General features: G+C 43.6%; 1 protein-coding gene across 5 annotated transcripts in view; it reads left to right on the top strand.

The window, feature by feature from the left end:
• The window catches only part of septin12 (septin 12), an 80,125-nt gene that overhangs the window by 43,179 nt on the left and 23,542 nt on the right, over positions 1 to 13,404 (top strand). For all 5 annotated transcript variants that reach the window (XM_086183918.1, XM_086183921.1, XM_086183923.1 and 2 more), the window contains 3 exons: positions 1,595 to 1,723; positions 10,411 to 10,492; positions 11,257 to 11,394. In XM_086183918.1, the coding sequence (XP_086040044.1) occupies positions 1,595 to 1,723; positions 10,411 to 10,492; positions 11,257 to 11,394 (349 nt within the window). The remainder of the gene's footprint in view (positions 1 to 1,594; positions 1,724 to 10,410; positions 10,493 to 11,256; positions 11,395 to 13,404) is intronic.

Raw genomic sequence — 13,404 nt, 5'->3', positions numbered from 1 at the left:
TGCTATTTAAATAAGGCTATATATTTAATTTTAATAATTTTCTCAAACACGAGGAGGATTTCAGTTGGCCTGCCCATTTGCTACTGTTCAAAGTGCCTGTGGAATTTTTCCATCATTTCACAAGGGTTCAGTTTTTCGTTTTGATGGAAAAGCATCCCCCAATTAAAGAGATGAAAATAATAAAAATAATTATTGTTTTCTTTTTTGTTGGCAAGGTAATTTCATAAATGAATCATAACATGGTGGTGATTCACTGGGCTGTTTCTAGCTTCTGAGGGGCCCTCTGCCACAAGTTTTGAGAGGCTCCTATTGGTGAGACTGCATCAGTCTGCTCTATTTTACAAGCAAATTTGGCTGGATTCACAAAAAATGCGTTAAGGTATTTTTTAAATCTCTAATTAAAGTTCAGCAACTGTGGAAGTGTGTAACTTCCCACCAGTCATAGACAAAAGGACATGAAAACAAAGCATGATGTAGAAATATTCACATCGTAAAACATAATTATGCAACATTAAGTCATAGTTATGTTATGAAGTCATGTTTATGGGATAAAATATTGTAATTAAGATGAGAAAATTAATTATGAAGGAATAAAGTCAGCTATGAAAGACATAGTTGAAAGTTATCTCTGAATTTGGACTCTTTATCCCCTTCATTTTCAATTTTTATTCCGTAATTATGACTTTCCATTGGAATAGCTTTTTTAAACCAATGCTAAGTTTTCAGTATATTTATCTTTAAATAATGAAAATAGGTTTTCACTGACATCTCTTGTTGATTCCAGCAGTTGAAAGAGAAAATGATCTGAAAAGTAATGGGATTGGAGGAACCTGAATTAGAACAACTAAAACTGTGTGGAAATATGAAAGCATGCATGTAACGTGTTTATTTGAAATGTGAGGAAAAAATTTCCTAAGGAACGAAAAAACAGGCAACTAAACATATAAAAATGCAAAGTTCAAGTACATAAAAAAATGACCACTGCACAGCAGCCAAAATTGAAAATATTGCTGAAATTTTATCTAGGTATATTAATCTCTCATATATGTTTTGTAGCTCCAGAATGTTTGGGGTTTTTTTGCTGAGGAGGAATGCAAAATGGTTCTTTTAAGGTTAAAGGTTGCAGACCCCTGGTCTAGGGTCTAGGGTTTTGGGACTAGTTTTTAGAGTCTCAGGGTCTCGGGTGGAGGCCGAGATGACAGTATGGATGGTGGAATGCTATGATGCTCTGATTCACTGTTAAAGACTCTGATTGTCACACGAGTCAGTAGCGTGTAAGTGATAGATGCCACTCTCCCTGGGGTCCAGGACACCTGGGCGGTGGTCAGGGGATGGAGGAGGAGGAGGGAATTTTGGGTAGGAACAGACAAATCCACTGGAGAAAACAGAGTTTCAACACAGGAGCTATATTTGCTTAGAAGAAGTGGAAGAGAAAAATACATGGAGACAGAAACTACAACTGACAAAAGTAAAAATCATCAGCACTTGGGACAAATACACACATTATTTTGTTTTGTTTTATTTTTTTCTTTAGATGTGTCATACACATGCTTGTGGTGTGTTGAGAGAAAGATTTTTATATGTCTGTCTGCAGGTCAGAGTGGTTTGGGGAAATCCACACTGGTCAACACGCTGTTCAAGTCCAAAGTCAGCCGCAAGTCCTGCACCTCAAATTCTGATGAGAAAATCTCTAAAACTGTCAAACTGCAGTCAGTCAGCCACTGTGAGTATACACACACACACACACACACACACACACACACACACACACACACACACACACACACACAATGATCGACTGAGCTAACTTGCTGGTTGTCTTGGGTATTTGTCTCTACATGAGACTAATATAAACAAAGTTGGGCCACAAAGATTAAGCCCTTGTGAGCAGGATGCAGGACAACAACATTTAGGGATGGTCATGTCTTTCAAGTATTCATTAAATTGAAGAAAAAAAAACAGAAATAATCATAAGACCGTTCATGGCGTGACATCTTGATAGTGCTGTCACTAGCACACAGCTAGCAAGTTCTTAGCTGGTGAGAAGTGAGCTGAAAAGTTGTTTTCACTACTGTTACAACATGTGCAGTTGTAAGCTGCTCTGGACAAAGCTACTAATGTAACAGAGGAAGTGAAGCTGGCCTTCACATGACGGTGAACCTTTCACATCTCTGTCTCTGTCTCTGTGTGTCACTAAACTAATAGGAATGTGTCAGGCGTAATTATAGCTATGTCATTATGTCGTGTCTTTACGCTCCCTCTCTGCCGTTATAGATGAAGTGTTGGTTGATATATTATGCAGCTTTAGGTACAAACTAAGAGACATTTTCAGGGGTCATCTCCAGCCACCTCATCCTGGAAACCTCTGTGTGTGTGTGTATGGGAGGGGGGGTCTCTCAGCTACTTCATAGCTAAAAAATGACTTAAAATAATCTGTTTTATCAATCAATCAGTCTTTATTTATATAGGACCAAATCACTACAAAAACATCTCAAGGCCCTTTACTCAAAGAGCAGGTCTAGAACCTCACTCTTTAACTCAGATGGAAGAAACCCGACGTTCCCACAGGAGCAGCACTCAGTGACACTGGTGAGAAAAAACTCCTTTTAACAGGAAGAAACCTCAGGCAGAACCGGGCTGAGAGTGGGCGGCCATCTGCCTCGACTGGTTGGGGTTGAGAGGGGGAAGAGAGAGATGGGGGTGGGGGAGGAGAGAGAGGGGTGGGGGGCAGGGGGATAAGAGGAGAGAGTTTATTTGTGTTTGTTTTATGAATTGTTATAAATTGGATTGATTTGCTGAGTTACATTTTTATATGACATTTCAGAACATCAAAAAACATCCAATGTTGCTGGGCAACAAGATGCAGGATCATTTTCTACATGAACTAGTTTTCCGTGCCGTCAGGTTGAGCCGCTGAGATCGTAACTATTTTGCCATTAGCTGGTTAAACAGAGGTTGTGTTGTCAACTGATTTCCTTCCATCATCGTAGTGACATCAAGGGGCATAAACAGCTGTTTACATTCCCCTGCAGATGCAGAGTGAAAATTGTGAAGGCACTGATGAATGTAGCCAAAAAAAAAACCAAACTGACCATTTTGGGAAAAAATGAATTGTGATTATTTCACTGATATTGCAATTACAAAATTCACAATATTAAGAAAAATATTGTTTAGTCATTATTCAACACCTTGTAAAGATGATTGCAGGGAGTCAGTAGGACACTGTTAGTGTCCTACTGTAATTTGGCCATTAGTACTAGACCATACCAACATTATGTTGTCCCTGTGCCATCCTGTCAAGCTAATGCAATGAATTCTTCCTTTGACATTTTCTGTCGTGACTCAAATTTCTGTTAAAAGTTTGAAGTGGTGGTGCCAGTCAACAGAAACTGGTTTCACCACTTCTGTTATGAGCAGGGTTTGTGGTGGAAGGATGATGAGGGAATGATGGAGACCCAATTGCAGACAGTGTAGGGCAGTGCACAAAAGAGGTTTATTGATAATGGCGGGGAAACTTGACGGTAGACTGGAGACTTGACGACGGTAGACTGGAGACTTGATGATGGTGGACTGGAGACTTGACGACGGTTGACTGGAGAATGACGACTGGAGAATGCGAAACTCATAAAAACAAGAAGGCATACCAGGCATAAACTAACGCACGTCACAAAAACTTAATGGAACCAGGACAAACAGGGGAAAACACTGAGGTTGAATACAAGGAGGAAAACAAGACACAGGTGGTGCAATCAACCAGGTGCGACACGAGGCAATCACAGGAGGGAGGTCAGGAAGACAGGACATGACTACAAAATAAAACAGGAAGCACGAGAAAGGGATCGTGGCAACTTCAAACTGGTGAAACCAGTTTCTGTTGTGTTCTGTTGACTGGCAGACGTGTCCAGACAGCAGGTTAGTGAAAATGATTCCTCTGTGCCTGCTTAATATTAGCTTGGACTTGAAATGATAGTCTTTACTTTGCTGCTCAGCATTCTTCACACATTCCCGCCATCACACACACAGAAAGACACACACAGATGATAAAAATATAGGGGTTCCTTTGATTTATCGTCATATTCTTACTCACTTTGGAACAGTAACCTCTAAAAGTTCGTAATGATAAGGGGTTTGTTTCTCATGTATGGAGTTTGTGAATAACAAAACAAATGAAGAAAATCCCCTCGAAACTGTCTACGACATAAATGATAAGAATGAAATAGCCCACCAAACAATTTAAGATGAAACCACTTTGATCGATAGGTGTTAATTATGGATGTGACAAACCAGATAACACATACAACTTTTATCGGAGGAAATTATTTTAAAAAAATTAGCCTGCAAAGGTTCATTTTCACGAATTCATAATTATCCTAAATGTCCATTTAATGAAATACCATTCCAAGGTTTCCCTGATAGGTTCCAAAGTTTCCTTTTAAATGTTTTTTAATCAAAAGGTCAGACTTCCATCGTCATCTTCCGCTTATTCCTACTAGTAAGGGTCGCGGGGGGGCTGGAGCCTATCCCAGCATCTACGGGCGAGAGGCGGGGATGGGCTGGAGCCTATCCCAGCATCTACGGGCGAGAGGCGGGGATGGGCTGGAGCCTATCCCAGCATCTACGGGCGAGAGGCGGGGTTCACCCTGGACAGGTCGCCAGTCCATCGCAGGGCCAACACATAGAGAGACGAACAACCATTCACACTCACAGTCACACCTACGGTCAATTTAGAGTATCAATCAGCCTTGTCCCCAAATTGCATGTCTTTGGACGGTGGGAGGAAGCTGGAGTACCAGAGAGAACGCAGCAGGCACAGGGAGAACATGCAAACTCCACATAGAAAGATCCCGCGCCCGAGCCGGGACTCGAACCTGGAACCTTCTTGCTGTGAGGCCACAGTGCTAACCACTGCACCACCGTGCAGCCCGTCAGACTTCCAATAGTTCCAAAAATTAACCAGCCTCCTACTTAGTCCCTCAGCCACTCCTACCCCTGTCTCCATGACGCGCCCCCTGTATATGATTTTCAGGCCGATAGATGATGAATTATTAAGACCCCAACAAACAACCCTTGATAGTAAACAATACAGAGGAAACTGTTAAGATATGTCAAATGATGACACACATTAAGATTCAATTGATCAGCAATGTTACACGACTCAGTGTTCCCCTTGTACCTACATTATGTCATCAACAATCATTTATGGGAAAGTGTCTCAACCTGCCACACTTGAAGCGTTCCTCCAGCTAAAACACCTGGAACAGGCTGAACATGTGACTCATGTGACATGTAAGCAACATACAAGATATCACTTCCTCAAGTACAAAGAAGATTTAACCCTCAATGTGATACATGCTGGAAAGTAAAAAATAAGGGTCAGTTAACAAAGCATTCACATGTGATAATGAGAAAGTTGTCATAACCTCTCATTTTGTGATAGAGAGGGATGTTGTATGTCAAAAAATAGTGCCTGTTGTGTGTTGATAGAGCTTCTATCTTGTATCTTTAGAGAGGGTCTGCTGTTAAATGTTGATGGAGAGAGTTGTATGTTGACAGAGGGTCTGTGTCATATGTTGATAGAAAGTCTGCCATTATATGTTAACAAAGAGCATGTGTGGTATGCTTGTTTTAGAGTAGTTGTTTGTTGATAGAGGCTCCACTGTAATATCTTGCTAGAGGGTCTGTATTGTATATTGAAAGAGGGTCTGCTGTTTAATGTACATCGAAGGAGTGTTGTTGTGTATTGATAGAGGGCCCCGAGGTGGTGATAGAGGGCCTGAATTGTTGATAGAGGGCCCGAGGTGTTGATAGAGGGCCTGAGTAGTTGATAGGGGGCCCCGAGGTGTTGATATAGGTCCTGAGTTGTTGATAGAGGGCCTGTGTTGTTGATAGAGGGCCTGTGTTGAAAGTACATCAAAGGAATGTTGTTGCATGTTGATAGAGGGTCTGTGTTGTTGATTGAGGGCCTGTGTTGTGGGTTGATAAAGGGCCTGTGTTGTTGATAGAGGGCCTGTGTTGTTGATAGAGGGCCTGTGTTTTTAATAGTGGGCCTGTGTTGTTAATAGTGGGCCTGTGTTGTTGATAGAGGACCTGTGTTGTTGATAGTGGGCCTGTGTTGTTAATAGAGGACCTGTGTTGTTGATAGAGGGCCTGTGTTGTTGATAGAGGGCCTGTGTTGTTGATAGAGGGCCTGTGTTGTTAATAGAGGACCTGTGTTGTTGATAGAGGACCTGTGTTTTTGATAGTGGGCCTGTGTTGTGTGTTCATAGAGGGCCTGTGTTGTTGATAGAGGGCCTGTGTTGTTTATAGAGGGCCTGTGATGTTGATAGTGGGCCTGTGTTGTTAATAGAGGACCTGTGTTGTTGATAGAGGACCTGTGTTGTTGATAGTGGGCCTGTGTTGTTGATTGAGGGCCTTTGTTGTTGATTGAGGGCCTGTGTTGTTGATAGAGGGCCTGTGTTGTTGATAGTGGGCCTGTGTTGTGTGTTCATAGAGGGCCTGTGTTGTTAATAGTGGGCCTATGTTGTGTGTTGATAGAGGGCCTGTGTTGTTGTTTGAGGGCCTGTGTTGTTGTTTGAGGGCCTGTGTTGTTGATAGAGGGCCTGTGTTGTTGATAGAGGGCCTGTGTTGTTGATAGAGGGCCTGTGTTGTTGATAGAGGGCCTGTGATGTTGATAGTGGGCCTGTGTTGTTAATAGAGGACCTGTGTTGTTGATAGAGGGCCTGTGTTTTTGATAGAGGGCCTGTGTTGTGTGTTCATAGAGGGCCTGTGTTGTTAATAGTGGGCCTGTGTTGTTGATAGTGGGCCTGTGTTGTTGATAGTGGGCCTGTGTTGTTAATAGAGGACCTGTGTTGTTGATAGAGGACCTGTGTTGTTGATAGTGGGCCTGTGTTGTTGATTGAGGGCCTTTGTTGTTGATTGAGGGCCTGTGTTGTTGATAGAGGGCCTGTGTTGTTTATAGAGGGCCTGTGATGTTGATAGTGGGCCTGTGTTGTTAATAGAGGACCTGTGTTGTTGATAGAGGACCTGTGTTGTTGATAGTGGGCCTGTGTTGTTGATTGAGGGCCTTTGTTGTTGATTGAGGACCTGTGTTGTTGATAGAGGACCTGTGTTGTTGATAGTGGGCCTGTGTTGTTGATAGTGGGCCTGTGTTGTTGATAGAGGGCCTGTGTTGTTTATAGAGGGCCTGTGATGTTGATAGTGGGCCTGTGTTGTTAATAGAGGACCTGTGTTGTTGATAGAGGACCTGTGTTGTTGATAGTGGGCCTGTGTTGTTGATTGAGGGCCTTTGTTGTTGATTGAGGGCCTGTGTTGTTGATAGAGGGCCTGTGTTGTTGATAGTGGGCTTGTGTTGTGTGTTCATAGAGGGCCTGTGTTGTTAATAGTGGGCCTGTGTTGTGTGTTCATAGAGGGCCTGTGTTGTTGTTTGAGGGCCTGTGTTGTTGTTTGAGGGCCTGTGTTGTTGATAGAGGGCCTGTGTTGTTGATAGAGGGCCTGTGTTGTTGATAGAGGGCCTGTGATGTTGATAGTGGGCCTGTGTTGTGTGTTCATAGAGGGCCTGTGTTGTTAATAGTGGGCCTGTGTTGTTGATTGAGGGCCTGTGTTGTTGATAGAGGGCCTGTGTTGTTGATAGAGGGCCTGTGTTGTTGATAGAGGGCCTGTGTTGTTAATAGAGGACCTGTGTTGTTGATAGAGGGCCTGTGTTTTTGATAGAGGGCCTGTGTTGTGTGTTCATAGAGGGCCTGTGTTGTTAATAGTGGGCCTGTGTTGTTGATTGAGGGCCTGTGTTGTTGATAGAGGGCCTGTGTTGTTGATAGAGGGCCTGTGTTGTTCATAGAGGGCCTGTGTTGTTAATAGAGGGCCTGTGTTGTTGATTGAGGGCCTGTGTTGTTGATAGAGGGCCTGTGTTGTTGATAGAGGGCCTGTGTTGTTGATAGAGGGCCTGTGTTGTTGGTAGAGGGCCTGTGTTGTGTGTTAATAGAGGGCCTGTGTTGTTAATAGAGGGCCTGTGTTGTTGATTGAGGGCCTGTGTTGTTGATAGAGGGCCTGTGTTGTTGATAGAGGGCCTGTGTTGTTAATAGAGGGCCTGTGTTGTTGATTGAGGGCCTGTGTTGTTGATAGAGGGCCTGTGTTGTTGATAGAGGGCCTGTGTTGTTGATAGAGGGCCTGTGTTGTTGATAGAGGGCCTGTGTTGTGTGTTAATAGAGGGCCTGTGTTGTTCATAGAGGGCCTGTGTTGTGTGTTGATAGAGGGCCTGTGTTGTGTGTTAATAGAGGGCCTGTGTTGTTGATAGAGGGCCTGTGTTGTTGATAGAGGGCCTGTGTTGTGTGTTAATAGAGGGCCTGTGTTGTTGATAGAGGGCCTGTGTTGTTGATAGAGGGCCTGTGTTGTTGATAGAGGGCCTGTGTTGTTAATAGAGGGCCTGTGTTGTTGATTGAGGGCCTGTGTTGTTGATAGAGGGCCTGTGTTGTTGATAGAGGGCCTGTGTTGTTGATAGAGGGCCTGTGTTGTTGGTAGAGGGCCTGTGTTGTGTGTTAATAGAGGGCCTGTGTTGTTAATAGAGGGCCTGTGTTGTTGATTGAGGGCCTGTGTTGTTGATAGAGGGCCTGTGTTGTTGATAGAGGGCCTGTGTTGTTGATAGAGGGCCTGTGTTGTTGATAGAGGGCCTGTGTTGTTGGTAGAGGGCCTGTGTTGTGTGTTAATAGAGGGCCTGTGTTGTTAATAGAGGGCCTGTGTTGTTGATTGAGGGCCTGTGTTGTTGATAGAGGGCCTGTGTTGTTGATAGAGGGCCTGTGTTGTTAATAGAGGGCCTGTGTTGTTGATTGAGGGCCTGTGTTGTTGATAGAGGGCCTGTGTTGTTGATAGAGGGCCTGTGTTGTTGATAGAGGGCCTGTGTTGTTGATAGAGGGCCTGTGTTGTGTGTTAATAGAGGGCCTGTGTTGTTAATAGAGGGCCTGTGTTGTGTGTTGATAGAGGGCCTGTGTTGTGTGTTAATAGAGGGCCTGTGTTGTTGATAGTGGGCCTGTGTTGTTGATAGAGGGCCTGTGTTGTTGATAGAGGGCCTGTGTTGTTGATAGAGGGCCTGTGTTGTTGTTTGAGGGCCTGTGTTGTTGATAGAGGGCCTGTGTTGTTGATAGTGGGCCTGTGTTGTTGATAGAGGGCCTGTGTTTTTGATAGTGGGCCTGTGTTGTTGATAGAGGGCCTGTGTTGTTAATAGAGGGCCTATGTTGTTGATAGAGGGCCTGTGTTGTTGATAGAGGGCCTGTGTTGTTGATAGAGGGCCTGTGTTGTTGATAGAGGGCCTGTGTTGTTGATAGAGGGCCTGTGTTGTTGATAGAGGGCCTGTGTTTTTGATAGTGGGCCTGTGTTGTTGATTGAGGGCCTGTGTTGTTAATAGTGGGCCTGTGTTGTTGATAGAGGGCCTGTGTTGTTGATAGAGGGCCTGTGTTGTTGATAGAGGGCCTGTGTTGTTGATAGAGGGCCTGTGTTGTTGATAGAGGGCCTGTGTTGTTGATAGTGGGCCTGTGTTGTTGATAGTGGGCCTGTGTTTTTGATAGTGGGCCTGTGTTGTTAATAGAGGGCCTGTGTTGTTGATAGTGGGCCTGTGTTTTTGATAGTGGGCCTGTGTTGTTGACAGAGGGCCTGTGTTGTTGATAGAGGGCCTGTGTTGTTGATAGAGGGCCTGTGTTTTTGATAGTGGGCCTGTGTTGTTGATAGTGGGCCTGTGTTGTTAATAGAGGACCTGTGTTTTTGATAGTGGGCCTGTGTTGTTGATAGTGGGCCTGTGTTTTTGATAGTGGGCCTGTGTTGTTAATAGAGGGCCTGTGTTGTTAATAGAGGGCCTGTGTTGTTGATAGTGGGCCTGTGTTGTTGATTGAGGGCCTGTGTTGTTAATAGAGGACCTCTGTTGTTGATAGAGGGCCTGTGCTGTTGATAGAGGGCCTGTGTTGTTGTTTGAGGGCCTGTGTTGTTGTTTGAGGGCCTGTGTTGTTGTTTGAGGGCCTGTGTTGTTGATAGAATGCCTGTGTTGTTGTTTGAGGGCCTGTGTTGTTGATTGAGGGCCTTTGTTGTTGATTGAGGGCCTGTGTTGTTGATTGAGGGCCTTTGTTGTTGATTGAGGGCCTGTGTTGTTGATTGAGGGCCTGTGTTGTTGATAGAGGGCCTGTGTTGTTGATTGAGGGCCTGTGTTGTTGATTGAGGGCCTGTGTTGTTGATTGAGGGCCTGTGTTGTTGTTTGAGGGCCTGTGTTGTTGATTGAGGGCCTGTGTTGTTGATAGAGGGCCTGTGTTATGTGTTCATAGAGGGCCTGTGTTGCTGAGTATATGAAAAGATATTCACATGAAACACCCCCTCATATATATATTTGTGTGTGTGTACATACACACGCACACACCCCTGTATGTTTCATTCTAGTGATCGAGGAAAAAGGGGTGAGGATGAAGCTGACCGTGGTTGATACTCCAGGATTTGGAGACCAAATCAACAATGACAAGTGGTGAGTAATGAGGACACATCTTAGAATGGACCCGATCCATGTGGACAGTGTCCTAGCACCCACCTACAATCAAGTGATGATGCCAGAAACATTTTTTATTTAACAAACAGATTCTCAAAACATACAACATGCTTGTAAACTGCAGTGACTATAACATTTGAAAAGTTTAGTTTTTGTGATGTGAGTGCAGATAAATTAGCTTGGATAAAAATCAGATTCATTACTGGACACTGAAACTAGGAAACCACCTTTCTTTCTTATGTGGACTGTTTGGTGCCAAACAAGAAAACCCTCCTGCCTGTGGCTCCAGTGATGGAAGTGAAAGGAAAACCTCAAATTTCATCATTTATACAATGGTTTAAATGGTAATACAAACAGACTACAAATACACAACCTGAGCTGAGACAGCACAGTAAATAGCAGCATGCTCAATGCTGACCATGTCCAAACTTAAAAAAAATAGATTATTAAAGCTATTGTGACATATATTTTGATCAGATCTCCCAGTAACATTAAAAACTGTGAAGCAAAAAAGGTTTTACCCCCGTGAATAGACAGATGTGTCATAGGAGTCCAGAGGCCGAGAAAAGACGAGTGAAAAACCACATGCACTCTTCAAAAACTGGTTTTACTGGAACAACTAAAAGATATGTCAGATAAGCATTTAATACTGCTGAATCGACAGTGTAGACAGACGGACCTATTTGACCCCTGACTGACATAGTCCACTCATCTGAATATCACTCTCTGGTGATCCTGAACAGCTGGGAGCCCGTGGTGAAGTACATCAATGAGCAGTATGAGAAATACCTCAGAGAGGAGCTGCATGTCAACCGCAAGAGAAGGATCCCCGACACCAGAGTCCACTGCTGCATCTACTTCCTTGCTGCAACTGGACACAGGTCAGTGCTCAGCCAAAGTTCATTCACTGCAAGGAATCTGTCAACCTTTGCAGAGTCGCCTCATTCCATTTTTAGTTCAGAAATTGTCCATCTCAGCTGTCACTGGGTGAGAGATGGGGCACTTGGACAGGTCGCCAGTCCATCCTAGGACTTACACAGAGACAGACAACTACTCAAACACAGATAAGAATCCCCAGTCAACGCAACAACCATCCTGTGGTCCAGTGTTGGGAAAGTTCATTTTCTACATGAACTAGTTCATTTGACAGATTTTAAAATGACCTAGTTCAGTTCAAAGTTCATAATTCAAAATTTTGAACTAAGTTCACAGTTCTAAAAATAAACTCATTCAGTTCTTTTTTTCCCATATGTTACTGTGAGCTATTGTTTAAAAAAAATATTGCTCCAGCCCATGTAGTACCACAGACAGCAATTATTTTATCAGTTCCAACAATGAAACAATGTGTCAGATTGCATCTTCATTTTCAATTTTGTATCCTTCTACATCTTTTATTTACTTGCAAATACCTTGAAAGGCTACCCAGGTGCTTCAGTTCAATTTGCCGTTTCAGGTTTGCGGTGGATGTAACTGAAGTGCGTATTTTCTTTTTGAAACGTGGCGGGCAAAGTTTGCTCAGAAATGTAAGATTTTTGCCATCTTCCTCGACTTTGTCATAAAACTTGTTTGAATGACCGTATGACACATCCTTGTTGGTTTGTTGGGTCGAGTTTTGTCTTGTCCGTGGGCTACAACTACATGCTGCTCCTGTCGCCTCCTCCACGCTGCTTTCTATTTTGATGTCGTGTGCAGCGGCACGACACTGGTGGCTGGCGTTGCCAGATTGGGTGTTTTTCCGTTACATATTAAGAGGTGTTTACAGAGTTTTTTTCAGCCGGATTTTTACCTGAAATCTGGTACCACACTGAACGAAGATGAACGAGAGAGCGAACTGTTCACAGACACCAGATGGAACGCATTCACAATAGCGTTCACTAGGCAGCAGTGCTGTATGTTCACTTCGCGTTCTCCCAAAATATGAACACGTTCATGAACTATCGTTCAATGAATGCGTTCAGGCACAACACTGCTGTGGTCTGCCAGTCAGGTAGCCAACAATCCAGGACACGAGCGGGGCATCCACCTGCATTGCTGTCAGTTTCTCACCTTGTGAAACCAGTTGGATGGTGTTAAAAACTCTGAAGAAGTCAAAAAACATGACCCTCACAGTGCTTGCTGCCTTGTCAATATGGGCATGGGCAAGGTTGAGCAGGTTAAATGATGGCATCCTCAATTCCCAGTCTGGGCTGGTTGGCAAACTGGAGGGCATCCAAAACTGGCTTGACCAAGGGCAGAAGCTGCTCGAGGATGACTTTCTCCAGGGTCTTCATCATGTGTGAGGTAGGGCTGCAACTCACGACTATTTTAATAGTCGACTAGTCACCGACTATTGAAACGATTAGTTGACAAATCGGATAATTATAAATTTTTCTTAAATTAAGTATGAAGTTGATTTAATTATGTGGCAAAAAATAATAAACACTAGAAAGATGGGTACAAGGAAAAATACATCTTTTATTGAATTGATTAATTTAAAACACGTTTGACAGGCACAGTCTCATAACGCTCAAGCTCTCTTTTATAGCGAAAATATGCTTATGCTATGTATGTCATAAAAACCGTACTGGCTTGAATGTTACTTGAATCTCACCAGGGTGAGTCAGATTCCGTTTCTGTCAACTGCCCGACGTGCTTTCTCTTTAAATGTTCCTGCATCACCGAGGTACTGCCATGATACGCACGGTCTGCTTAGCAAACTTTGCAAGTAGTCTTTTTTTTCGCCTTATCCAGGCTAAAAGGCTCCCAAACTTGAGAAGTTTTGCTACGCGTACCTGATGGCCATTTCTGTATGTTACCACTCAGAGAAAGAGACGCTATTGCGCATGAGGGACTCTCGGCAGAGATTATAATCAAGTGAGATGCCTCACTCTGTTGGAAAAACGCGTCTGGCG

The sequence above is a fragment of the Aulostomus chinensis genome, chromosome 18 (genome assembly GCF_037954235.1).
Source record: "Aulostomus chinensis isolate RoL2024-O1b breed Wild chromosome 18, RoL_Achi_v1.0, whole genome shotgun sequence".
NCBI lineage: Eukaryota > Metazoa > Chordata > Actinopteri > Syngnathiformes > Aulostomidae > Aulostomus > Aulostomus chinensis.
The sequence above is the reverse complement of the archived record's forward strand: the minus strand, read 5'-3'. Positions and strand labels throughout refer to the sequence as shown.